The sequence below is a fragment of the Podospora bellae-mahoneyi genome, chromosome 2 (assembly GCF_035222275.1).
Source record: "Podospora bellae-mahoneyi strain CBS 112042 chromosome 2, whole genome shotgun sequence".
Classification (NCBI taxonomy): Eukaryota; Fungi; Ascomycota; class Sordariomycetes; order Sordariales; family Podosporaceae; genus Podospora; species Podospora bellae-mahoneyi.
This window is the reverse complement of record NC_085881.1, coordinates 403,468-429,312: the sequence shown is the minus strand read 5'-3', so window position 1 is coordinate 429,312 and position 25,845 is coordinate 403,468. Positions and strand designations below refer to the sequence as shown.

At 52.8% G+C, this 25,845-nt stretch overlaps 12 protein-coding genes across 12 annotated transcripts; 7 read left to right on the top strand and 5 right to left on the bottom strand.

Moving 5' to 3' along the window:
- Positions 1-900: 900 nt before the first annotated feature.
- On the bottom strand, positions 901-3,135 carry NFS1 (cysteine desulfurase). Its single transcript, XM_062875766.1, has 3 exons — positions 2,592-3,135; positions 1,706-2,529; positions 901-1,500 (listed from the first exon to the last, which is right to left on the bottom strand). Exons 1-3 carry the CDS (start codon positions 2,974-2,976, stop codon positions 1,078-1,080), a joined length of 1,632 nt encoding a protein of 543 aa, XP_062734281.1. The 5' UTR covers positions 2,977-3,135; the 3' UTR covers positions 901-1,077.
- Positions 3,136-3,194: 59 nt separating this feature from the next.
- Positions 3,195-5,253, top strand: hob1 (BAR adaptor protein Hob1; the record flags this gene model as incomplete). The annotated part of the gene is made up of 3 exons (XM_062875765.1): positions 3,195-3,723; positions 3,830-5,162; positions 5,228-5,253. Exons 1-3 carry the CDS (start codon positions 3,688-3,690, stop codon positions 5,251-5,253), a joined length of 1,395 nt encoding a protein of 464 aa, XP_062734280.1. The 5' UTR covers positions 3,195-3,687.
- Positions 5,254-5,759: 506 nt separating this feature from the next.
- Positions 5,760-7,838, top strand: QC761_200410 (uncharacterized protein; the record flags this gene model as incomplete). Its single annotated transcript, XM_062875764.1, has 3 exons — positions 5,760-6,023; positions 6,085-6,203; positions 6,263-7,838. The coding sequence occupies 3 exons, from the start codon at positions 5,760-5,762 to the stop codon at positions 7,308-7,310; spliced, it is 1,431 nt and encodes a 476-aa protein (XP_062734279.1). The 3' UTR covers positions 7,311-7,838.
- QC761_200400 (uncharacterized protein) lies at positions 7,331-11,206 on the bottom strand. Its single transcript, XM_062875763.1, has 2 exons — positions 8,539-11,206; positions 7,331-8,244 (listed from the first exon to the last, which is right to left on the bottom strand). The coding sequence occupies exons 1-2, from the start codon at positions 10,186-10,188 to the stop codon at positions 7,840-7,842; spliced, it is 2,055 nt and encodes a 684-aa protein (XP_062734278.1). The 5' UTR covers positions 10,189-11,206; the 3' UTR covers positions 7,331-7,839.
- Positions 11,207-12,020: 814 nt separating this feature from the next.
- QC761_200390 (uncharacterized protein) lies at positions 12,021-13,252 on the top strand. Its single transcript, XM_062875762.1, has 4 exons — positions 12,021-12,275; positions 12,364-12,890; positions 12,951-12,996; positions 13,055-13,252. The coding sequence occupies exons 1-4, from the start codon at positions 12,215-12,217 to the stop codon at positions 13,093-13,095; spliced, it is 675 nt and encodes a 224-aa protein (XP_062734277.1). The 5' UTR covers positions 12,021-12,214; the 3' UTR covers positions 13,096-13,252.
- A 255-nt stretch (positions 13,253-13,507) lies between these two features.
- Positions 13,508-14,329, bottom strand: QC761_200370 (uncharacterized protein; the record flags this gene model as incomplete). Its single annotated transcript, XM_062875761.1, has 1 exon — positions 13,508-14,329. The coding sequence occupies one exon, from the start codon at positions 14,327-14,329 to the stop codon at positions 13,508-13,510; it is 822 nt and encodes a 273-aa protein (XP_062734276.1).
- A 196-nt stretch (positions 14,330-14,525) lies between these two features.
- QC761_200365 (uncharacterized protein) lies at positions 14,526-15,005 on the bottom strand (the record flags this gene model as incomplete). Its single annotated transcript, XM_062875760.1, has 1 exon — positions 14,526-15,005. The coding sequence occupies one exon, from the start codon at positions 15,003-15,005 to the stop codon at positions 14,526-14,528; it is 480 nt and encodes a 159-aa protein (XP_062734275.1).
- A 214-nt stretch (positions 15,006-15,219) lies between these two features.
- On the top strand, positions 15,220-16,029 carry BUD32 (serine/threonine-protein kinase bud32; the record flags this gene model as incomplete). The annotated part of the gene is made up of 1 exon (XM_062875759.1): positions 15,220-16,029. One exon carries the CDS (start codon positions 15,220-15,222, stop codon positions 16,027-16,029), a length of 810 nt encoding a protein of 269 aa, XP_062734274.1.
- Positions 15,752-18,199, bottom strand: QC761_200350 (uncharacterized protein). Its single transcript, XM_062875758.1, has 2 exons — positions 17,316-18,199; positions 15,752-17,175 (listed from the first exon to the last, which is right to left on the bottom strand). Exons 1-2 carry the CDS (start codon positions 17,441-17,443, stop codon positions 16,200-16,202), a joined length of 1,104 nt encoding a protein of 367 aa, XP_062734273.1. The 5' UTR covers positions 17,444-18,199; the 3' UTR covers positions 15,752-16,199.
- VAS2 (AP-1 adaptor complex sigma subunit Aps1) lies at positions 17,935-19,322 on the top strand (the record flags this gene model as incomplete). The annotated part of the gene is made up of 5 exons (XM_062875757.1): positions 17,935-18,523; positions 18,586-18,619; positions 18,686-18,803; positions 18,877-19,151; positions 19,293-19,322. The coding sequence occupies exons 1-5, from the start codon at positions 18,513-18,515 to the stop codon at positions 19,320-19,322; spliced, it is 468 nt and encodes a 155-aa protein (XP_062734272.1). The 5' UTR covers positions 17,935-18,512.
- Positions 19,323-20,867: 1,545 nt separating this feature from the next.
- MAF1 (RNA polymerase III-inhibiting protein maf1) lies at positions 20,868-22,599 on the top strand (the record flags this gene model as incomplete). Its single annotated transcript, XM_062875756.1, has 2 exons — positions 20,868-20,873; positions 20,944-22,599. The coding sequence occupies 2 exons, from the start codon at positions 20,868-20,870 to the stop codon at positions 21,979-21,981; spliced, it is 1,044 nt and encodes a 347-aa protein (XP_062734271.1). The 3' UTR covers positions 21,982-22,599.
- Positions 22,600-22,739: 140 nt separating this feature from the next.
- QC761_200320 (uncharacterized protein) lies at positions 22,740-25,647 on the top strand (the record flags this gene model as incomplete). Its single annotated transcript, XM_062875755.1, has 2 exons — positions 22,740-23,518; positions 23,596-25,647. Exons 1-2 carry the CDS (start codon positions 23,081-23,083, stop codon positions 25,645-25,647), a joined length of 2,490 nt encoding a protein of 829 aa, XP_062734270.1. The 5' UTR covers positions 22,740-23,080.
- Positions 25,648-25,845: the final 198 nt, after the last annotated feature.

Sequence of the window (25,845 nt, the reverse complement as noted above, 5' to 3'; positions counted from 1 at the left end):
GTCCCTATTCCGGTTCATCCCGGCCTCCCGGCATCCACACTGGCGTGAGAACAGGACGCAAAAATCACACTCAATCATCAATCTTCCTAAAAGCTGTCTATTCCATATGCCCTGCATCTCCACACTCGCCCCGTAACAGCCACCCAACACCACCCCAATCCCATAATCCTCAGGCTCACTTCTTCCCTGTGAAACCCAGTATACGGGCCCAGCTGAGGGTATGAGTGCAGTTCTCTCCGATGCATACTGTACGATAGCGGCGTGTACACAGTAACTGCACCTAGCCAAATCACTCCCAAGGCTGACCTGCATTTACATAATTCGTAGTAGGGTTTTCTGTGCAGCCATCTCGCTCGGCACACCGGCAACCTACCCTGCATGCCTTCTTTGTCGTCCACGATAACTTTACAATTCTGTACGCCAGCTCTATACATACAACGCCTGACCACTACGTGGATTAGCCACAAAGGACGTCCAGTCTGAGCCACACACGTTCCGCCCCCCGTAAAACAACAACACTACCACCACCCAAATGTTTCGCGATGAGCATTCAACATCATCAAGACCATGTCAATGCCACCCCACTCCCAGGCTATCCAGCAATCGTGACCAGTCGTGCTTCTAATTGAACAAACTACGGGCGTCCGAGAGTGACTACAATCTAGAACCATGTCGACGGGGGCGAGAACACACAAAGAAGATAAGGTCGGATATTAAGCAGCCAACTTCCATCCCATATACGACGATACATGTTCATGTCGTCAAGTCTGTCATGTGAGAAATCTGGTCATTCGACGCCTTGGGTCAGCGATCAACTCTCAAAGGACCGAATAGCAGGGGGAGATTGCCCAGTCAAAACACAAGTCGCAGCAAAGGGGAACGCAGCAAAGTCAAGCTCAACTCGGGACCAGTAATAGGTAGTCATTTCATCGTGAGGGTGCTGTTAGCTCCCCGTGGTATCATTCTGCGCAGTAGGTAGATACACGTATTATACAGGTGTTGTGGTGGCTGCTGTTGCTTTTACACTCCCAGCCCGCCCAAATGAACAATTTCCAACGCAAAACAGCCGCTCCATGCTTAGTGCTGACTCCACTCAATCGTGTTGAGGTCGACACCCTCCTGGACAAGCTCCCACAGAGGACTCAGCTCGCGAAGGAAGCCCACACGCTCTGTCACCGCCTTCAGGACGTAATCGATCTCTTGCTCCGTGGTGAACCGGCCGATACCGAACCGGATACTGGAGTGCGCACTCTCGTCGCTGTTGCCCAGGGCTCGTAATACGTAGCTGGGCTCAAGCGATGCCGAGGTGCAGGCACTGCCCGAAGACAAGGCAATGTCCTTGAGCGCCATAAGCAGGGATTCACCCTCGACATAGGCGAACGAGACATTGACACAGCCGGGATAAAAGTGGTCCGGGTCACCGTTCTGGCTCGTGTGTTCCATCGACAGGAGACCGTTGAGTAACCGGTCGGAAAGGAACTTGATTCTCTGCGAATCATACTGTTTTGCCTGTTAGCTCCACCCAAGCAAAATATTCGGTTGTGTCAAGAGAAAGAAGGGAAGGTTCCAATCAGAAAAGGCGCTGTCTCTCAACAGTACAGTCTTGTCACGGACTTCAGAAAGCCATGCATGTATGAGCAGATCATCAGGTGAAACCAGGGGATGTGTATGTGTAACGCGAACCATGGAAAAAGTTGAGACATACCTTCATTTCTTCCTTTGCGATGCGGCACGCCTCACCAAACCCAACAACAAGGGCGGGAGCCAGCGTGCCGCTACGAAGACCTCTCTCCTGGCCACCACCGCTGATGATGGGGTCAATTCTCACTCTCGGCCGCCGGCGGACATAGCAAGCTCCAATTCCCTTGGGGCCGTAGATCTTGTGGGAAGAGATGGACATCAGATCAATGTTCATCGCGTTGACATCCAGAGGAATCTTGCCCACTGCTTGAGCAGCATCTGTGTGGAAGAAGACCTTGTTGGCCCGGCAAATCTTGCCAATCTCCTCGATGGGTTGAATGACACCGATCTCGTTGTTTACCGACATGATGCTGACAAGCATTGTGTCGGGGCGGATGGCGGCCTTCAGTTTGTCAAGGTTGATGAGACCGCTGGACTCGACGGGAAGATATGTCACCTCAAACCCTTCGTCTTGGAGATGCCTGCAGCTATCAAGCACACACTTGTGCTCGGTCTGACTGGTAATGATGTGCTTCTTCTTGCCGGACCTGCCGAAAAATCTGGCGACACCCTTGATGCTCATATTGTTGCTTTCCGTGGCTCCGCTGGTGAAAATGATTTCCTTGGGATCAGCCCCGATAAGGCTGGCAATATGTTGTCTCGCATCTTCGACCGCCTTCTCGCTCTCCCATCCGTACGCGTGCGTCCTGGAATGTGGGTTGCCATAAAAGCCTGTGTAGTAGGGCATCATGGCATCAAGCACGCGGGGGTCCAGTGGAGTTGTGGCCTGCATATCCATATAGATGGGCCGTTGGCCTTCATCCATTATGGTCGCCGCCTTCAGGACATCTGCGAGCTCGGAGTTAGCATGCTAGAGCCGAGATATCGAGTCGTAATGGGAAAAGACCTACCAGCCATTGGGCTGACATGCTCGGTCGAGCCATTCTCGGAGGTGATGGTGAGCCCAGATTTCTCCAGCTCCTTCCTGTCGAGACGGATGGCGGTTTCGGTTTGGACCTGGGCGTTATCCCGCTTCGACTCGGTCACATAGCTCCTCTTCTTGCCAGCAGTGCGCTGGACAGGCGCAGACGCTACTCGTGATAGCTGCTGGAGGCCATGCCGGGGTGCAGCAGTGAGGGCCGACTTGGATGCCAAGCGAGATGCCTGTCTGATGGCTGATGGTGCAAGAGTTGCCATGGTACGAGAAAAAAAAGTTGTGCGAGATGTAGGGGAAGAAAAGTTTCCTTCTCGGTGGGCGGGACGGAACTCCGATTTTGCGCATTCTCCATGCCCCATGGATAACCAAATGCTGGGCGGCAGTCTTTTCGATTGATAATCCTGTGGCCAATCAGCGAAGACCTTTCCCCACGCTTTGTTCGCTCTGTGGCTGTTGCACGGCGCTGCCCCGCATTCTGCCGGTCACGGCGGTGGCGCATGACGAAGCTGAGAACGTTTTCAGGAATGACGAAGGTCGCAGAAGAACCGCATGCCGGGTGGGGCAGGTGTCTCTTAGCTGCGCTGCCGGTTTTGTCTGTCCCTTTGACACCTCTACTGCGTACATAGTGCAGCTACCTATCTCGAACTGAAGGCCTCCAATAAACTATCTGATATCATTTTCTTTTGGGTATCACCACCGGGCCCACTAATACATAATCCTGACCGTAATCCCCGGCGGGCAGTGACAAACCAAATTAGGGCATCCTTGGCTTGGCGAGAGGCCTGAAATCGGGTTTCGGTGCCGTTGCAGCGCCCACTTGGCCCGTCTTTCATTGGATTTCATCTGCCAAGGAGCTGGAGTGACGCCCGCTGAGCCCCCGTGCCATCGTCATCATCCGTCTCCCGAGAGCCATCATCAACCATAACCAACCTTTGTCGACACAGCCGCCAAGCTTACTCTTCCCATTCTCAACTTTCACAACGCCGGCGACGCTCCGTATTGCTTCTAGCAGCACTCTTAGCCTCGATCAGACCTTATCGAACGAGACAACAATTCAGCAGTAACTAAGAATGAGTTTCAGGGGTTTCCAGAAGGGTCTTATTCGAGTAGGTTCTGCCCCGCAGCATGCGTGTTTCCTCGAGGAGAGCTCTTGTGTTGATGAAGGAGGAGGGGGAATATGATGCTGACTCTTGTGTTTCTGTATTGCTTTAGGCCCCCCAACAATTCAAGGCAAAGTTCAATGTCGGCGAGAACACCAAAGACCCCGTCTACATCGATGCCGAACGACGATTCCAGGAACTTGAGGCCGAGACCAAGAACCTCCACGATGAAAGCAAAAAGTACTTCGAGGCCATCAACGGCATGCTTAACCACCAGATCGAGTTTTCCAAAGCAATGACCGAGATCTACAAGCCCATTAGTGGCCGCATGTCGGATCCTGACTCGTTGATTGCGCAAGAGAACTTGGACGGTATCCGGGCGTGCGAGGAGTATGAGGCCGTTGTACGGGACTTGCAGGAGACTCTGGCCCCCGAGCTGGAGATGATTGACACGCGGGTTGTCAGACCGGCGCAGGAACTCATGGATGTGATCAAGGCCATTCGAAAAACAGCAACCAAGCGCGAGCACAAGAAGTTGGACTACGACCGACACCGCACCACCCTCAAGAAGCTCCAGGAAAAGAAGGAAAGGTCGGCCAAGGACGAGAAGGCCATGTGGAAGGCTGAGAATGACGTCGAGCAGTCGACACAGGAATTTAACTACTTCAACGATCTGCTCAAAGACGAGCTCCCCAAACTCTTTGCGCTCGAGCGCGATTTCATCCAGCCTCTGTTCCAGTCTTTCTACTACATGCAGCTCAATATCTTTTACACTCTCCACGAACGCATGCAGCGTGTCGACATAGGATACTTCGACCTGACACTGGACGTCGAGGAGGCTTTCCTTGCGAAACGCGGCGACGTCCAAGAGCGAGCTGAGGCACTCTCTATTGTCAAGTTCAAGACGACTGGTCAAAGGCGGCCACCCAAGTATGGGCCTCCGCGACCAGCCATCGCGGCAAAGCCAGCAGCAGCGGGTTTGCTCACAGCGGGACCATCAGCTTCAGCCTCGACATCCGCGCCCTCGCCTTCGCCCTTCCCTTATGCGGCGACAAATGGTGAAGCCTCCGCAACCAAAGCGCCTGCAGTATCCTCTCCACGGCCAACATGGCGATCTCAGGAAAATGACGGTGGCGAACAACCACCCCCTCCATATTCTTCTGCTCCCGTCTCTCCTGCCATGATTTCGCCAGCGAAAAAAAGCCCAATGTCGCTGGCCGCCGCAGCCAAGTCGAAGCCCCCACCGCCCAAGCCCAAGCCAAAGAATCTTGCCGGCGCCTCGGTGGCCAAGGTGGAAACGGTAACGGCACTCTACGATTATTCGGCGCAGGCTGAGGGCGATCTCAGTTTCCGGGCGGGCGACGTGATTGAGATTGTATCAAGAACCAGTAATGAGAATGAATGGTGGACCGGCAAGTTTCATGGGAAGCAAGGGCAATTTCCTGGTACGTTTCTATGTCCATCCAAGGACCGACTCGAGTGTTCGCAGCTAACCCTATTGTGTCGTTAGGCAACTACGTCCAGCTGAATCCATAGGCATTTCAGAGCAAATTCAAGAAGATAAAGGCTGTTATACCCAGGGAGGAGTAGACTGCATTGATTTTGTAATGAAGATGGAAGACCCTTTGGATGGGCGGAACCTCCGCGTATTGTACTACTCTAGAGCGTCAGCGGGCAGGCGGGATATCTCAGGTGGTGTAGACTGAGTTGATGAATGCATATCCAGGAGCTTTATATGGGTGTCTTGTTATTGTTGTTATATTGCTACATGTCGCAGCGATTAGCTGTTGCTCTATACAAGGTGCCATTTTGACTAATAGACTCCAATTGGAAAGGGGTTGGAAAAGTGGAGAACCTCTGCTGTATGTCATGTCATGCCTTCAGTGCATTAGCTTTCAGTCTCCGTCTCAGTCTTATCTGAACATTTGGGATGAGGGATTTCATATTCGCGTAGTTTCATCTCAACACGGCTTTCTGATACGAGTTATATTAGCTGGAGGCGTTTCAATAACCTTAACAAACAGCAACATTGACCAGTCAAGATGGCCTCCGACACCGGCCCTAGAACGAACCAGGCAGGCCTTCCCTCTGCCAACCCGACCTCTTCTTACTGGCTTCGTGAACCGAATACCCTGCTTTTGGGACATCGATCAACACCAGATCTGCCAGAGGAAGCAGACATTGTGATTATCGGGAGTGGTATAACCGGTGCCTTTGCCGCGAGGTCTCTTCTGCAGGATTATTCCTGTAACAAGAAGGTTGTGATGCTCGAGGCGAGGGAGGCCTGTGGTGGTGCCACAGGAAGGGTGTGTGCCTGGACCGACTTATCTGATGAGTTTTACATGATAATTCTAACAGTTCCATCAGAATGGAGGCCACTGCCAGCCTCTCGTCTATGGCACCAACCCAGCCGTTGCTGCTTTTGAGTTGGAAACCTTTTCTTTTCTTGAAAGATTAGTAAGGGATGAAAACATTGACTGTGACTGGTATATCCCTTCTCATATCTCTTACCAATATTCCCCCCAAACTAACCTCATCACCACAGGATAGCCCTCTCCGGCGGTGTCCACGCCTTCATGTCAACCCCCCTCTTCCAAACCGCTGTTGCTCAAATTGACTCCCTCACCAAAAGCCACCCCTTTCTCGCCTCCCAGCTAGAAGTAATCCTCCCAACCAACCCATCCAAACTAGCCCGCCTCAGAGCCCCCAACTGCCACGGCGCCATCATCCAAAAAACCGCCGCCTCCCTCTGGCCCTACAAACTAATCGCCCACATCCTCACCTCCCTCCTCCCCAACCCAAACTTCAACCTCCAAACCAACACCCCCGTCCTCTCCCTCTCCCCCTCCCCCTCCTCCCCTGGTAAACACCAAATCCTCACCCCCCGTGGCACCCTCACCACCCCAAAAGTCCTCCTAGCAACAAACGGGTACACCTCCCACCTCCTCCCCTTCTTCTCCGACCTCATCGTCCCCGTCCGCGGCCAGATAAGCGCCATCGTCCCCCCATCCCCAGTCCAAACCCTCACCCACTCCTACCTCTTCGCCGCCGACCCCGAGAAGGGCCAACACGCACCAAGAGACGACTACCTTGTTCAGAGACCAGTGTTGACCCCCGACTCAGGAGGCGAGATGATCTACGGTGGAGGTCGTCGGTTGGCACTGCGGCTCGGACTGGGACAATACAACGATGATGAGCTCGAGCTGAAAGTGGCCCACTATCTGAGGTCGAACCTCTCTCCTCCGCTGGACTTGGGTGGAAAAGACGAAGAGTTACCCGCAACATACGAGTGGACGGGCGTGATGGGCTACTCTCGTGACTCTAATGCCTGGGTGGGAGAGGTTCCCTCCCACAGGGGAATATGGGTGTGTGCAGGGTACACCGGGCATGGCATGCCATCTGCTGCTCTCTCTGCCAGAGCTGTGGCGGCACAGATGCTGGGTTTGCCAGAATCAGGACAAGGACATGCAAGACTTCCCGAGGAATTCAAGATCACGGAAGAGAGGATCAACAGGGCGAGACAAGGAGCCAAATTGGAAGACTGTGGTGGCTGGGAGGGGGCTTATTTCTCGGGTCCGGCTGATGGCGAATGACAAGGTCATCGTGTTACACCCGTCACATAATCACCACTGCTGGCACAACCAAACTACCAATATTAAACTCTGTTGTGCTGTATAACTCTCGGTCAAGCCGAATACCTAGCCAACCTCCCGAGTCACGTACTATCCATGTTTGATTCCTCTGCTGATGTAGCTGGATAAGTCAAACCGAAACGAAAAAGAAAAAGCAAATTGCGCCATCAAGACATAAAGTCCATAACCATTCAATGGATAACATGATTTCCTGAAGCTCCCCCGGTAAAGCTACCTCTGATTCTCCAAAGAAAACGGTAAAATAACTCATTCCTCGTCTATAGAACACCGGGTTCATGCTGAAAAATAAGGATCGTAGTTATGTCTGTTTGCTGAGCTGAGATGATCGAAGTCAATATAATAAGATGGGGAACGGAAACGAAGGTTGCTAACTGTTGAAAAGAATTGTCCTGAGCGAGCGAGCTTTCGAAATGACAAGAATCGTATTCCGGAGCAAACGGGCATATCCCTCTTTTCGTCATCGTGTGCTTTATATGACCAATGTTTGTGTTTGCTTTTCATTATTCGTGTCCGGAAGTGTCTGTTCCTTTATCTCCGTGGCTCCAGAGGACTCTGCTACCCTCTTCACGCTCATTTTGAATTGCTCCTTGAGAGCTGCTTCTTTTGACCTCCTCTTTTCCTCGGCTGCATGTGCTTCCAACGCTCCAGCTGCTGCTTTGGCCTGCCCAGCTACAGTCTTCCAGTCAGCAGTCTGCGCCTGTTGCTGGTATTGACGAACCACACGGTGTGCTTGACGCATTTTGCACTTCATGTGATAGCCAGGCTCATTGGCCTTTCGCCACTCCAGATACGACTCATATGCCTGCTGCTTCACAGGGTCATGGTCGCGTGGTTTCTGGGTGACGGGAAATACCGGTCGTGGTCCCTTGCCATCCTAGGCCAAAGGAGGCGGTGGACCGGCAACAAGAGTTGGACCGTATAGAGTAGGTGCTTGGAAACTAGTTGCATTCGGCACGGCGGGAATAGGGTCTCTTTGCCCAGGAGGAATCGGGATAGGCTGAGAAAATCTTGGTCTGGGGGCTGGGGGAGGCCGCAATGGAGGAAGCGTGCTAAATACGGGGTTGGGACCTGGCATCTGGCTGGGAATAGGAGCGATTCCGGAAGGCGGGAAGGTTCCAAAGTTGCTGGGCGGAGGAACGAAGGGTGGTGGGACCAATTGCTGCGTAACTGGATCAACAATGGGAAGAGGTGCCATTGCTATTGGTGCTACTGGTGGTTGGAGGGCCATCTCTGGGATAGGCTGTCCCGGTTCAGCCACCCACACTGGCCCTGCTGGAGGACCACTTGTCTGCCATGGACTACCTTGAAGACAATCGTTTGCCACAAATTGCACTGTCTGGGCCATGAAACCGGGATCTTCCAGTACACCAGGAAAGATATTGTTGAGTAAAGGCCGTGTCCGTCTTTTTGGAGTCCAGGGAGGGGCAGGATAAGCTGCGGGCGCGGGCTTGAAATCGCTCTTCACTCCTGACTTGAGGTCACCTTTGGTGACCGACTTGAATTCGGCAGCTGTGGGATTCAACTTGGTTGAGGTGGTTGAACATGATGTTGAATCTTCTTTGCGCTTCTGAACCGTAGGACCAGAATGCTCGACCGCCTTAGGCCTTGTTGGTTCTTGTGTGCCTTGTTTCATGAAATGGAATGTTGAATAGCCAGAATCGTGTGATTTTTGCGCCCATTTACCCTTCCCAAACAGCAAGGTAGAATCCCTTCCGAAAAAGGTACCTTCGCGCGCGCCCCTTTCCGAGTTGTCGGGCGTCTCCTCGCGCTCTTCGTCTTTGACCTTTGCGGCGATAATTGCAGGATCCACCACCTGAGCATGGCTCTTCGACGTCTCAGCATGATCAGGTGCTGTCGGCGGCTGGGAAGCTTCTCTTTTCTCCGTGGTCAAGTGTAGGCGGCTGAGTAGTGTCTGAAAGCGGTGGCCTTCCGCAGGTGTTCGGTGATGTGCCCCTAAAAGCATCTCTTTCTGAAGGCCAGAGGTTTCAGAGCCGGTTGAGATTCCAGAGTCATGGCTGCTCCAATGCCCCGATGACCTACGGTTTTGGCGTTGAACTTCCTTGCTTGCCGCGACGACCTTTGGAGGCTTCCCACTCTGTTGGGACAAGAAGTCATCCAGATCTTTCAGAACGCTCTCTTCGTGAAGCTCGGACTTCATACGGCGTAAGCGGGCCTTGGGCTTGAGGAGCTTGAGAGTGGCCAGGATCTCGCCGTGTTCCCTGTTCATAAAGCAAGCAGCGTCTGGCTCTTGGATGTCAACAGGGGTAACATCCAAAGAGTACTTGTTGGGCAGTTTGATGATGTCGCCGTTGATGCTCACGTTCATTGGCTTGATGGCTTTAAGCCGCACCATCGTGGTGTCTTGGAGGTTCGGTTGGCACGCCTTGAGGATTGAGGACGGTATGCCTGACGACTCGCTGGTTCTCGTTTCCTCCCGCCTGAAATCGCACCCAGGAGCCGATGAAATGACCTCCCAAGCAATGCCGCTTGTAGGGTCCCTAGCATACTGGTACTGAGCCCTTGATCCAGTATTCATAGGCTTCATCCCCAGCACGAAGGGCGAGTAAAAGCCATCATTCTGGTCGGATGGATGTCTGCTATTCTCGTCTGAAATCTGCTGACGATTATCGCCGAGGCCGGAATCCGGCGCCATCTTTCTCCAGTCGGCTGAAGCCATCGCCTGGGCCTTCTCATCTGAAGGAACAAGATCGAGCGAACTTGTCTTGAGCCGAAGACCAGGAGATCTCAGCCGACTTGGCCTAGTGGTGGCCTGGGAGCCATGAGGCTGGATTTTGCTTGAGTGGCGTGGAAGAAGCATGTTGATGTTTGGGAAGTCCGATCGGAGGACAAGATTAAAATCGAGAGGGATGAGTAACGGCAGTAGACTGCTTCAATCCTTGGTTAGCTGACGTTGTTGCAGATATCCCCAGATGGACTCATCCTCGGATCATCTCTCAATATCCTCGCCAAAAGAGAATCAACCCCCAGTGAATCATCAACTGAAAGGCCTGATTCATTGGAGAATGGGGAGCACCAAGTATGAGAAGACTTACAGAGTATGGTCAACCAGAAGATGGCCAGCCAGTTGAACGTTTCAGAAGCCTCACACCAAGTTGTACTGAGGCGAGATCGTTGAAGTTGTTCCAAACTAGATGGTTGACGAACTTGCCAGGAAGCTTGCTAGTTGAGGAGAGACAAAGAAATTGTTTCTGCTTGTGGTCAGGTTGAAAAGACAGTTGCCTAGGAAGGGAGACGAGGGGTTTTCCCAGCCGCCAGGAAATTGGTCCTGTGTTGACAGCAAGATGTGACCAAAATGGCGAGAGCTATCCTGCCCTTGGCCCCGGAAACCAAGCTGATGATGTCGTCGATTGTAAAATTGAACCAATAATAGCAGTTTGAAGAGTGGCCTTGGCTTTGAAATGCCTCTCTCCAGTGCAAAGCTCCTCAGTCTTCTCTTTAGACAACTCGCAGCCAATTTTACGCAGCCCAGACACCCAGATATCAGACGGGAATATTACGTGCCGAGAGACCAGTCCAAAACACAATAGAGACGGCAAAGATGATGGGGGAGGTAAGGTATCAAGCCTCTTTATATTGGCAATTGTAGTGCTCGGTCGTCCAAGATGATTCATGCAGTTGTGATTTGATTTCGATCGCTCGCTCGCTCCCAAAAAAACGCTCAGGTGGTGTTCACAAGGTGGAACAAGGCAAGGCCAGATTGATGAAGGATGCCGGTAAAGACAATATGTCACAATGTACCCAAAAAAGAAGAGAAGAGGCCGGGAGTGGACAAGTTGGCTATGTAGGGCTGGAAATCCCAACTTCGCTCTGTGATGAATTGGTGGAAGAGAGGAGAGGAGAGAAGGTTTGGGAACACCAGAGCATCACTTTGCGAGTCTGTCACATACCAGAGAAGGAGCCTCTCTGCGCTTGCCTACCCAGGAGGCGGGTCTCGGGGGGTGGTTGACGCCGGTACAGCTGATCTTGGAAATGACATTCCTGTTCATGCTCCCCAGTGACTTGGGAGCCACTTCCATTTCCAGTTCAAAGGAAATGCCCACGGCCCGGTGAGTATCTGCAAGCGCATGCCGGCTTCAACGACCATTTGAGACCCCATCGATGCAAGCTTGAGATCCCATGTCATTGGCATGCGAGTAATGCGTGCGTGTCAGTTCATTGTGTATATACCAATTCATACATATCTCTTTTTTGGACATTGTCCTTACGTCACTGTTTTGAAATTTGTTCAAAATGAAAGACCAAGCTATCAAGGAGAAGTGTTGAATATAGAATGGCTATCGAAGTAATTTGTGCTTAGAAAAGTTACCAGGCAGAGAGGCCTCTTTTCCACAAACTTTGCAAAAGGTGTGGTGGTGAAGCGAAAGTTATTCCAATTCCAAGCGGATTGATATGTGTAAGTTCCCCTTGTGACACACAGTAACAAAGACTGTCATTTGAAGCTCACTTGGAAGATGGGCCACGAACAGTACTTCACAAGAGAAATGAATGTGTACCTAGGAAATCAAGCTTCGAATCGCTTCTGAGTTCTTGTGAACAGCATCGTGGCAAGAAAGCCCTATATAATCTGGTCATCCGGAGTCTCATGTATTTCCATGTCAAGATTTAGAAAAGAGTTGAAACCGAAGTAAATAAATACTTACCGAACATGGTCCCGCTATGGCAAAGGGGGTGGATACCCCCGCACTAAACCTCCGCTCTGTCCCGCCGTCACCCGCTGCGGAACCGGGCAATGTGGGGATGACATCAGTTGCCGTTGCCGGGCCTTGTCCACATTGTCTGAATCATTGTTGATCTATCTCTTTTCCTCCCAAAGGTGACTTCACATGAAGGTAACCTCCATACTCAGGCCTTGTCTCAGACCTCGATTAGGCAACTCCCGTTGTTGTAAGTGCTACCTGCTGTCTCTCATCACAAGATGAGAATGACTCGAGCTTCATATGTTTATACAAGTACTGACTCTTAGGTAAACAAGATATCCCCTATCCCCAATATCAAACTCGCAAAATGCGTCTCCCCTACATCGCCGACCCACCCCCAACGGCCACCCACGAGGAGGCTGAGATCGTCCAGCGCATCCAGACCCGCCGCCACCCCCGTCCCCTTCAACCCCTGGATCTCACCCTCCTTCATTCACCCCCGGTTGCTGACGGCTGGAATTCCTTCCTCGGCGCGGTCCGCACCAAGACCACCATCCCCCAGGACCTTCGTGAGATTGCCATCTCCCGCGTTGCCGTTGTCAACCGGGCCTGGTATGAGTGGGCTCACCATGCTCCCCTCGCCGAGCAGGGTGGTGTGAGCAAGGAGGGCATGAACGCCATCAAGACTGAGCAGCCTCTCGTTTTGGGTGAGACCCAGAAGTATGCCGAGCTTACGGACAAGCAGTGGGCTGTTACTTGCTATACGGATGAGATGACAAGAAACGTTCAGGTGAGGGATGAGACGTTTGCCAAGATGAGGGAGATCTTCAGCGACAAGGAGATGGTTGAGATCACTGCTACTGTAAGCTTTATTCTTTACCAGAGAAACAACAATACAACAAAACAGCTAACAACATAACAGGTTGCATGCTACAACTGTGTCAGTCGGTTCTTGGTTGCTCTTGATGGTAGGTTTTCGCTCCATTTTCCAGCTGGGTGGCGGTTATGCTGACAAAAACAAAACAGTTGGCGAAAGAAACGGAACAGGTCCCGATGCTGCTCACTAGAAGGATGATACAGTTTTGTATAAGTGTGATTGTACAATTACATCTCAAGAGACTTGTATACATCTAAAGCCACCAATGGTATGGTGATTATACAAGTACTGAAGAGTTCAAAGTGAAGACAGATCAACCAGAATGTCGAACCTATATGATGCCTGCATGACATATTACGGAACATGTGACTTGTTGCTCGAACAACCGGAAAAGGGGACTAAAAAGGGTATCTCGTCAAAGTACACCAGACAAACAACTGCCAAACCAATCCTGCCAGCACCCATCAACATCGCTATAGATCTATTCCACCATTCTTCCATTTTTGAATGGAGCTGGCTGACGCGAACGCCGAATGCTGGAATGTCATAAAGGTCGTAATGATCATAATCGTCAAGACGTCGTATGTATTCATAACAGTTCGTCAACAAACCGCTCGAGACATGGCAAGCTCGATGCTGGCGTGCCTCTCTCTCAATACCGGGCTTCTCTGAAGCTCTTGCATTACACCTGCCCACCCCGTTCGATGCGGCACCTCTGTTGCTTCTGGATGGCCCATCGAATGTACCGTTAGCCTCCTCAAAGGTGGCTTGGACTTGATGGGCGAATCTGTAAACGCGCGTAGCGGTGGTGGTAAGGGTGGTGGCTCAGGTGTCATAGGTGGGCTTGCCGGCGGCAGTGGCCTCTGTGACGGCTCTCGTCTGGTGCTCGCATTGATAACCATTCCATTCGTCCTGCTCGCCATTGCCGCCGTGTCACTTGCCATACTGGAGATAATCCCCATGTGCACGACTAGAAACCGCATCCTCAACAGATCCATCCGGCGCACTTTATCCTCCAACTCTTGTCGGTGACTAGCCCATAGTAACCTCGCGCCGGTCCGTAGTTGGGCTGCCCTCTTCTCGCCCTCCCTTTCTTCCATCAACGCATTAAGCGCCTCTCTCAGCACATCCCCTGCTTTCTGAATGTCGCGCAACAACTTCCCCAGCCGCAGCTTATCGTCCAACCGCTTCACCTTGGCGATATCATGGTCGTAGGACTCGTTCTCGGCGATAGAGCTATCGATGGCATCCAGAAAAGCAGCCACCTCGCTGGGCGCATCAATGTAGGCTCTGGCATAGCAGGTTGCAAACTGCGATAGGATGGCCAGCGAGACGACGAGGGTAGTAAGGGCCAGCATGAGGATCCACTGTTGGGCATAGCTGTCCCCGCCGAGGCCCGCTGATGTGTTGTCAACCGCTGTCATTTTGCCAGTAGTGGTGCGTGTGCCTGGATTACTGCGCTGGTTCCTTAATTTCTCAGGACATGGTAGGCGAACATGACATTGTTGGCGTCTTTCGAACCATCGGAAGCCGGGAAGAAAGATGGCTGGGCTTTTTTCACTCGTTGGTGTGTGATTGCAAAGACAGTGGCTGCTGGAACGTCACTTGATTGTCCCCCGCTCACCACCACCGAACGGCCCGAACCCTGGACCAGGCACATGTTTCCTGCTTTCTGGCTGTGAGAGGTGGTGACCTCACCGCCCGCACCGACAGGGGTGCGAGCCGCCGAGCGTCATCACATTCTGCCGCTTGAGAACCTCGCGATGCTGTTGGCGGTTCCTCGGTTGATGCTTCATATTCGCAGTCCCCGCTGATGATGATAGATGTCCTCTGGTCTTTGAAAGGATGGGAGTTCGAGGTGTGGTGGATCAGGTCGTGCTGAAGTTTATCAAGAGAGAGTGCTTCATCGGAAGGGCTTGCCGACTCGAGAGGACAAACAATCGTAGGTCTTGGATGCCTTCCGAAGCCACTAAGCGTATGTGGACAAGGTCTGGAGAAGTTTTGGTAAAGACAAAAGAAGAAGAGGGAGATAAACGGTCGTTTAAACGTTACAGACACCAAGTCTTCCCCTTGCATCGGGCATAGCCCATTCCACAGCATTACATAGCTCCGCGTGGGCGGGCAGACCAAGTGGGTAATATTTCTGCCCCTCCATGATCCATCCCATTTTCTTCAACTGCCCCTCTTCAACGTCCGAGGAAACAAATGCGACCGCCAAAATTTTGAACAGGATACCTGTCCCAACAAACTCACACTCGCCGACGACAAGAACCTCGAGATTTCCGCCAGACAAAAGAAAGCAGATTCGCCCACCATGACAGAACCAGCAACCGAATTCCCACCACCAAAAATCCTCACCCTCTCCCCTGCCCACAAGCCCATCCTCATCACTCAAGGTGCCGAAGGCCGTCTCTACAAAACGCCCTCCCCCTTCCAACCAGACCAGTTCTGCGCCCTCAAGTACCGCCCGCCAAAACCCTACCGCCACCCCATTCTCGACGCCCGCCTCACAAAAGCCCGCATCTCCTCCGAAGCCAAAGTCCTCGACCGCTGCTACCGTGAGGGCGTCCCAGTACCAGCTGTTCTCGCCAAAGATGCCGCTGCCGGCTGGATGATGATTGAGTGGATCGAGGGAGAGCCGGTCAGAGTAGGAATCAACAAATGGCTAGGGGAGCGGCCAGAGGACGATGCCGTTGTGGATCACAGCCAGGAAGACGAGACGCCCCTGATCGATCTTATGAAGAGGATTGGAGTCGCCGTCGGGGCGCTTCACAGGACGGGCGTGGTACACGGAGATCTGACGACGAGCAACATGATGCTGAGACCATGGGCAGACGACAGACTACCAAACGGGCACGGGGACAAGGCTGAGAAGGCAAAGGCTGTAGCGGGCGATGTGGTGGTGATTGATTTTGGGCTCGCAATGCAGAGTCAGTCGGACGAGGACCGGGCGGTAGATCTCTACGTATTGGAAAGAGCGTTCGCGAGTACACATCCCAGGGCGGAGAGGTTATTTCACCACATCTTGGACTCGTATAGGGAAGCCTTCAAGAAGGCGCCGGGGGTGCTTCACAAGCTCGAAGATGTCAGGATGCGCGGGAGGAAGAGAAGTATGCTTGGATAATACAAGGACCACAAGGAAAAAACAGAAACAAAAACAGCGTTGCTCGCTACATGCATCTTGGTCGTAACATACATACACTCCGCTTGATATCATGTCTGATCCGGTACCCCAAAAAGAGCAGATAACCACCCATATGTAAACCCCAGAAAATTTCTAGATTACTTCCGGTCTCAACCTTCTGTCAGCTCAGCACCGGCAAAGTACCCCTTATTCTCAATCACCCCCCGGTCCCGCACCACGGCTGTGTACTTGGCAACCCATTGCGGTGCTAAATCTCCCTTCAGTCCACCGGCTCCCGTCTCTGGATCAGCGAGTATACCAGCTCCACCGAGCCCATGGCCGAGCAGCTCCCTCAGTGTTCCCTCGGGAAGAATGTCGATGCAGTCGCTATGCGCCAGCAGCTCGATACCTTCCTCCTTGGCCAACTTCGTGAGTGGTGGTGGTACATTGCAGCAGTTCTTGATATTAATCTGGTTGACCGACGGCCGGACTTGTACCCTCTGGACGAAGCGAGCGAGCTTCTCGCTGCCAAACTCGGCCAGGCCGATGCTCTTGGCCAGTCCAGCTCTGTGCAAGTCCTCAATCGCCGCCCAAGTTGCGAGCTCCTCCTCGTCGTTGCCCTGAACCGCGTTGTGTCTGTCGGCTTCCCATTCGCAGTCGCCCTCAAAGGACATGCCGGGGAAGGATACAATCAGCAGGTCGATAGCTGGCGCATCCAGCTCCTTCAGCACCAAGTCCAACGCCTCTTTTGCAAACTGCGCCCGCCTTTCGACAGAGGCAGACGGCAAGAAAAAGAGCTTGACCGTGATGCTGTATTGCGACGGCTCTTCCTGCAGGCCCGCCTCTGACCAATCGATGCGGGGTACATACAGGGCGCCATCCTCTTCGGCAGTCCAGACCGATACTGGAGGGCGTCCGCCCGTCTCTGTGTTTACGTGCAGCGCATTGCCATTGCTCTTCGCTGCGCCATTTTCGACTCCGCCGTTAGCATGTAGCTTCCCGTCCTGGGCTTCGTCGTCGGCGGCGGCGGTAGCGTAATCCTCCTGTGCGGCCAGGAAGTTGCTTCGGAGCGAATTGGTGAGTTCAAGGTTGGATCGATATGCGCCCGGCTTGCGGATGATGGAGGGGCCGCCCGAGACGATGTTCCTAGATAGATGCCAAATCACGCAATCAGCAGCCACTCTCATGCGACACAGTCACAGCGCCAGTGCGGCAAGGGAAGGGAAGGGGGAGGGAAGGGAAGGGGGAGGGATGGGATGGGGAGAAATGGGGAGGTCGAGTGTTACCCGGTAGAGAGTATCAGCTTTGCCATGGTTCGCTTTCCCCCAAGTCGTTTCTTTCTTCCGGTCAGGAATAACCAAATTGATTGTCCGGTGTCCACCAGGAGCAAGTAGAGCAGTTTTAGAAATCGCATAGAGAGAAGAGCTAAAGTTGGAGATTTCGAGGATGGCACAGCGCGAGCGCAGCAGGCGTTCTCTCTTGGTGGGGTTCCAATGAATTATTAATGATTCATGTCAGAACAACAGGAGCCCCGCCAGCTTGCTTCGTCAATATGTGTGTGGTGATGTGAGAACGTACGCTGGGGAGTAACAAAACGGTTGAATATTCATGAGGCGTGATCATATAGGAAAGTGTACCCTGAATGACTGGGAGAGGTCTAGTATATGTACCTCTCTCGAAGAGCCGGATTGATGTACCCAAAGCGGAAATCGAACCAGCTTCAACAGGGAGTAGTAACGATGGGAGCAGATTGTTCAATATTGACCTTGTGATTCGAGAGCGTGGGATGAAAGCCCGTCCCGCCTCATCAACGGACTCTGTCGCGAAGCGTGGGGAGGGACCTAGAACCTCCCACATGCCATACCCAGGCCGTCCCTTCAGGAACTCTACCCACGCTTTCAAAACCCAGACAAGGAGCGATGAATAAGTTGTTTCCACTGAGACTCTGCTGCTCCTAGGTTGTCTGACCCGCTGTAAGCCGAAGCTGCATAGTGAACCCGAGGAGCACTGGCTGGGTGAAGAGATATCTTATTCAGTGAGCCGAGACTTGGAGTTCTAATGAGTTGTTGAAGGGTTTCACAGACCATGAAGGCGAAGGACGGTGACGACGGAACAACCACACCTTGACGGAAAGTCGGGTATACCTACCCCACCACGCCCACCATCAATCCCACTTATGAGGCGTTCGAGATGTCCAGTGGGCGATCTGCCCAAGCTCCTCTGCCCAGGGATTGCCCCGCCAAATTGGGGTCCAAGCGCTGCAAGTTTGTTCCTTAGGCACTCATCATCGGCGATTGGGGAGGCGCCAAATTTCCCCAGGCCGAGCGTCCAGTCGTGGCCAACCTTCCAGATGGTTGGAGCAAGGAGACTTTGTTTATGGAAGCATGCCAACCGACTTTCCCCAAGACCATCCTGACAACACCCACTCCTCCCTCAGACCTACGCAACTTCCTGCCAGTCGATGAAGCCTGAATAGCTTCATCATGGCCATCAAGTAGGCAGTTTATCCTGCAGTGCTGCCATCCAGGCTCTTTGCGCTAATTACCGTGTTTGCAGCTATCTCATCCTCCTTTCGCGCCAGGGCAAAGTGGTCAGTTCTCATTGTCTCCAACATCACGGTCGCTTCAACGAACATCTATCCTAACCTCAGCTGTAGCGCCTGGCCAAGTGGTTCACCACCTTGTCCCCAAAGGACAAAGCCAAGATTGTCAAGGACGTCTCACAGCTTGTTCTTGCCAGACGAACCCGGATGTGCAACTTTCTGGAATACAAGGGTGTGTCATGCCTACTTTGGAGAATGCCAGTGGTGATATCTTTTCGGCAGCATACTGACTGCATGATCAACAGATACCAAAATTGTCTATCGCCGATATGCCTCCCTCTTCTTCATCGCCGGCTGCTCCTCCGAAGACAACGAACTGATCACGCTCGAAATCATCCACCGATATGTTGAGCAGATGGACAAGTACTACGGCAATGTGTGCGAGCTAGATATTATCTTCTCTTTCACCAAAGCCTATTACATCCTTGACGAGCTATTGCTGGCGGGAGAACTGCAGGAAAGCAGCAAGAAGAATGTGTTGCGATGCATCTCCCAGCAGGATGCCCTTGAGGACATGGAGGTTGGTTTCTTTCCCCCACCACTCGTTGACTGCTTGGCAGAGATGCCTCCCCTTTCTTTTCCTCATCACGGCATTCCACGCGAGTCCCTTATTGCGGTTAAGTCTGGTGATCTTACTGACACGTCAACCCTATCCCCTCAGGTCGAGGATGAGGTCACTAAGATCATGTAGAGGATCGGCATCTTCACTTGCACCTCTTTCTCTCCACGGATTCACCCACCCTTCCCATTTTGGGCAGCAGGTCCCTCCCTCAAACTGTGCACCGGCGACACAAAGATCATACATGACTTGACTTAGTGCGCTGGCTTACACATGCGACACAGACTTCGGAAGAGCTCGAAAAGGCTCTCAAAGAGGCAGGAATCCTGTGAAACAGGCGGCGGACGCGGCATGATACCCCCTAGATGACGAAGGAAAGACGAACAAACCAACAACCGAAGGCGACCAAGACGGTTACCACAATAAATACAGCACGGACACGGAAATGATGATGGCTATAGGCAGGAACAGACCGGCTGCAAAGAAGCAGACCATGGCAGGCCGTGGCAGGCGGCAACAGCGGGAAGGCATTGGGCTAGGCTACATTTACCCATGAGGAGGGAGCAAACTCCATCCTTAGATATTAGATATGGGCATTGTGTAGATAACTTGGCTGTCTGTCGGTGCTGGTCCGCAAAGAAGGACTGCATGCAACGCACAGGTCATCCTCGGGAATGCATTTTTAGGAGACCAGCAAGCACCCGGCACACGTCAGTTCGACTTACTAATAACTACAACATTGGAACGCTACCAAGGCGCTCCACCAACCCTACTTGAATCTGTCACCCGCATTGCAACCATGTGTTTGAAGGGTTTGTTGGGAGGTGCTGAGATGTGATTGCGAGTCCTATACCTGATGCTATTCACAGATTCAGCCCGTGGTTACAAGAGTTTCCCATTCGTTCATGGTTGACAGCATGATGACGGAAGTGCCGGGTTCGGAAAAGGGGGAAGGGGTGGTGGAGGACCTGGGACTGCCGATCATTTACCCCCGTGCCCGCCCGAAACCGGGATTACGCTACCTGGGCCAGGTCAGGCCAAGCCAACGTGGGCAGAGCCAGCGGCCAGATGATGCAGCACCTCGAAACACCGACCCAGACCGCCAGCTGAAAGACACTCGACTAAAACAGCAACCAGCTTCTTTTCCTGCTTTCCACTTCCCCTCTTTCTGGGTTTCAACTGTGCAAAAGGCGTTTCTCAAACGTGCCTTTGATCACGAATCAGCCAGCATCTGGCGCCGAGCCATATCGCATCATCGTATCGCATCGTCCCCGGCAACTCACTAACACCACACCACCCCCGCCGAAACTTGGCTCTTTGTTCTTTATCAGTGACCACACACAACACAGGCAGTCTTCTGCAACATTCCCAGGATTGCGCACCACTTCCTCCCGAAGCCATCTCTCAGTTTCTCGGCCTTTTCATCAGTTTTTCGAAGCATCACGTCAACAACAGGGCAGCTGCTCAGCATCCCAGATCCGTCAACATTACCCACAATTCACACCACTCCGCCTGGTTGGTCACGCGCTGCACCCATCCGGCAACCTTCCGCATCTCCATCTTACGACACGTTCCCGTCTTGATGCCCCCGCAAGATAGGGCTACCTTTTCCAGAGCACATCTCCCCAAGATATTACACTTTGCAAAGTCTGCTTCCCACCGCTATCAGCTTCCAAAATGAAGGTATGCGTGCTGTGGACACTTGACATCATACTTGCCGTTTATGCCAGGGCAGCGAGCTGACAAGCCGCGACAGTACCTATCTCTCCCAGCGTTCGACAAAGTGACGAGCGCCCTCAACTTTGATACACCCGATTGTCACATACAAGGCAGCTGTGATCTTTACACGACCAAGGCCGCCGGTTCGGACAAGAAGCTCTACAAGAATATCTCCCAATCCCTCGAGTCACAACATGCCGCCCTTCTCAAGTTCGACGCAAGCCTTTCCCCACCTCGGCGCAGTTCAATGGCAGCGAGTCTTAACCTGGAGCGCTCCTCGCCCTTTGGCTCCCTAAACGAGGTGTCGAACCGGCGCACCTTCGCCTACCTTATCGCGACCCTCAACGCATCGCACACTGATTATGACTTCTCCAAGGTTCTCCGCCCGGGCGATTTCAAGCGCGAGAATGTCTTGCGCTCCGTCATGACCCACATTGACAACACACTCCGCAGCGTGCGACCAAACACCAACTTCCTCGACCCAATGGCCGCTTATGACTCCCCGTCCTCCAAGGTGTCCGAGTTTGACACGGGCGTCTCACCATCCCCACCTTGGGGCCCTGAGATGTGGTCGTTGATCGACCAGGAGATGGATCTGAAGGAGTGCAGCATCTTCTCATACCAACCCGCCAATGACCCCTTTGAGGACGATGAGGGTGCCATCTGGGCCTTCCACTACTTCTTCTTCAACAAGGCCTTGAAGAGAGTCTGCTACATCCACGTTAGAGGCGTGCCTGTCATGAGCCAGAGCCCCAGTGTCAGACCGCATGCCCTCTTGTCGCGGGGAAGCACCCAGTCGTGGGCCGACAATCAGGATGATGACACTGTTGGCGCGAACAAGCGAGCCATCTTCTGGTTAGGCGATAGAATCGCCGAGCGGATCGAAATCAGTGACGATGACATGGATGACGGTTTAATATGGAACCGCGATGCCGACGGCGACGTCTCTTACCACTACGACGACGATGACGACTACGATTACGATGACGACCTGGACCTGGCTGCCGACGACAGCCACTTCGGGCGGGGTGTGAGCGAGGACATCGCTTCGAGGATGGAGATTGACGTCTAAAGAGTTTGGCGTTTTCCAAGCTTTTGTTTACGTAACCGCCCCATCGCCACCGACGGTTGTATTTTGTCATTATTTACGCAATCCTGTGCTTTTCGGGATTATTTTTTTCAGCATCGTAAAGGGGTGCACTACGACCTCGGCTTTAATTTCCATTCAACATTGTCGGGTGCGCATGATACCCGAACGAGGTGTACTAACTGAGATGCCTCTACGCGTCATGACCTCTTGTACTTTCCTTCTTCGTGTTCTTTTTGGTTTCTTGTTTTGTTTTATGGGCTTTAATTCGGCGTGCTTGATGGGTTTTGTATCGCAGGTTCGATGGATGGCAGGTGGACAATATACACACACAACATGCATTTGGGCCGGGTAGGAGGTGTTCTGTTACGCATAAGGGTGGACAAGGTATTCAAGGGGCGCTTTTGGTTCTCAGGTCAGTGAGAGAGGCGCTGTGAATCGGAGTTCTTGGGTGGGCGGGCATGTTTGGTTTGCGAGGGGACTTGAGTATATGTTCTTCTAGCGTGTACAGTCAGTCATATTTGATGACAAGAATTCAATTTTAAGTATTATGACTTGGCCTCTGTTTTGCTATTGACCGTTTTTGAACCAGTCAACGCTCCCATCGTTTGTTAGTGTCGGACGCGCCGATACAATACGTGGACGGTTCTCCACAGTGCGGGGATCTCCACAGTGTAGATAGAGGTCAGCCAATTGGCGCTCGCTATGACGACACTCCTTCGGCGCCGTTCCCCTAACAAATATGCACAGTGTGTACCTAACCTAACATCCCTCACTTGTGAGGGTCTCGTCAAGTGCTCTTGCCATTTATCTCCGTTTTGACGGGAAGCGCAACTTGCCATTTCTTCAATTTGGACCCGCCCTGTCAACATCGACAGGTGCTGACTTGTCATCAGGCCAGGCCCGGCGGGGTAAAGCGATCCCAAGTACCTCTGACGGTATCTAGCTTATCTTACCTAATTTGCCATTTTGTCTCCCTCTGGCTTTCTAGACTGGGGATTTGTTATATATCATCTTTCAACTTATACCGCCGCGCACCGGCTTTTGGTTCCTCAAGAAAACCAATATAGAAAGAAAGAAAAAAATGGCAGCACCACCCCCCTCCCTCCTGCCACCTCCTATCATCTCACCACCGGCGGCGGCACCGTCCATCATCCCGGCCCAGCTTGGGTTTCTGGCGATTTACAACCCGAGCTTGTCTTCGCGGTCTGGCGGCGGCGGCGATGATGAGAACAGCGTCAATGACCAGATTGTGTATTATGCCTCGCTGAACGAGCAGCATGCCTCGTCGCAGGGTGGGAGTTTGAAAAAGAGGAGGAGACGGCATCGGTCCTCGACTGGTGAGATGGAGCAGCAGGTGTCAAGGGAGATTAGGAATGAGAGGTTGAGGCAGGTTGGGCTGGCGCAGGGGATGGTGGAGTTTAGTAGGGGTTTTGCGGGGGGAAAGGCGGTGGAGGGGATTGAGACAGAGAGGAGGAGGGTGGTGGTGTATGAGTTGGAGCCGGGGTGGTGGATTTTGGCTGTGAGTTTTTTACTATTTTTTTTTTTTTGCCTGGCATGGCGAGGTGAAGTGTGTTACTGACAAGATGAGCGGGATAGTCGATTGATCTTACGCAGCTGCTTTCTGTTAGTACTGGGGAGGCAGGGGCGGAAAGGAAGATGGAGTATAGCTCCAGGGAAGTGAAGCCTACGTCGCTGTTGTTGCAGAATTTACTGAGGGCACATTCGGTGTTTTTGCTGCATCATGCTAGCTCGCTTTCGGCCTTGTTTGTCAAGTCGCAGAGGCAAAATTTTGTGGCGGTGTTGGGGCGGTACTGGGATCTGTTTCTCAGTACCTGGAATGTGATGTTCCACGGAAATCCGGCGTGCGCCGTGTTTGGGGGTATCAAGATTGCTGCCTGTGGAGAGCTGGGGATCGGAGTTGGGGAGGAAGAAAGGGGCAGCGGGGAGAGGGAAGTATTGGAAGGGTTGGTCGAAAGAACAGAAGGGCTGGTTGACTTGGTCGTCGGAAGATATGGAAAGACTCCTTCTGAAGATGAGCAAGATAATGAGGAAGATGAAAAGTGGCTTGGGAACGGAATTGAACCTGGAGCGGAAGATGGAACGGTTTTTCTCGGGACTGGAGCGCTGTCCAGGAATTCCTTGAGGGCCCTGACATTCTGGATGGAAGATATGTATATGTTTGGGGAGAATGCATATGGAGTGAACGACAGCCCTACTGCGACTCGATCACAGGCTGCGAGAAGGAGAAGAGCTGCAGGAAGGAAGGCTGCCGCTGCTGCTAAGGAGGGCAAGCAACAACAACAACAGGCTGCATCTTCTGGAAGTAGTGGTGAATCTTCAAAGGGTGCCGATGAAGCAGGAAAGGGCGGTATGGATACACTTTTTGGGTACATGAAGATGGGATACGGGACATCTTGGTCTCTGACTGGGAAAAGGATCACGGAAACCACTCGAGCTGCGGAACAAGAAGTCCCAGGCGCTGAGGCCAGCGAACAGCAGATTCCCACTTCGGAAGAGGCTCCCAAATCACGACAGCCTTCTCTTAGCACCGGCCGCTATCTCATTGGGCTTATGGGTGATATCGAGGAACCAACGAGTAAGGAGGACGATCCAGACGCCCAAGACCCAGCAGATGCAGCCGACCCCAACTCGAGAACTCTCTTGCGCACCCTCACCGTCGAGCTTGAGAAAGAGGGCGAGGATAAGCCAGAGTCAAAGATGACCAAGGACCTGGGCAGCCAAAACACTGAGCTAGCTGAGGAAGGCGTTTCTGATAAGGAGGGCCAGCCCGCGGATACCTCCAACACTGAATTCGACAGCCAAGATCGTAACAAGACCAAGAAGCTACGGGTGGTGGTATATGCCAACCAACCCTTCATCTACATATTCTTATTCCAGCTCCGAACCGACTCGTTGGCCTGGGACGGCATGTACAGATCGCTACACACCCAACTTGCCCCCCTGCACAAGCCATTGCTGTCCTCCACAGCATACCGGCCTGAGCGACCGGACGTCGGTGGTGCTGCGGCGACAGCTCAGATTTATGACTTGGTCTGGGACCCCAAGCTGCTCACGATCCATTCCACCATCCCCAACATTCCCGAGCCAGTATCGGTAACGGCGCATGGCGTTAAGAAACCAGGTGCTTGGACCCGTGTGGAGTCCCTCAACACCCACAACCAGATTCTCAACGTGTACGGCAACACGCGAGACGATCTGTCAGAGTTTGAACGGACGTGCAAGACCAGCCGGGGGTGGTGGATAGTCTGGACCAGGATCCTGGAACGGAGCAGCAAGAGCACCGATGGCAGTTTGACGCCTACTATCACCACGGCGACAAGCACCACCGGCACGGCGACGATCACAGGGTGGGTGGATGGCCATGGCTCCTCTGATGGCGGTGGTAGTGAGGAGGGTGGACAGAGGGGGGAGGTTGGTGTGACAAAGGAGATTATACTTATCCGGCGGGCTAGTGATCATGGCGGGGGAGGGTTGAGGGGGGTGAGTACGTCTTATATTGCCAGTGGGAGTGCCGGTGGAGGGGAAGGAGGGGGAGGAGGGTGGGCGGATGGGGCGACCAAGTTGGCTCAGGGGATTGGGGTTGATACGAGGAGGTATATTGAGGCGTTGTTGAGCTTGAATCGGTGAGGTTTGAATGGACTGGGTGGGGAATATATACGTGAGGATGACAGTACATATATTTTGTTGATTGAGCGGGCGATTTTCGTAGCCTTGGGCCATTGGTCGGTCACGACTGTTTAATTATTATGACATTTGAGTTTTTGTCAGAAACATTGACCTCTTGTGCCCGGGAAATTGTCTCCTAGGTTCGGTAGCACAAATGAA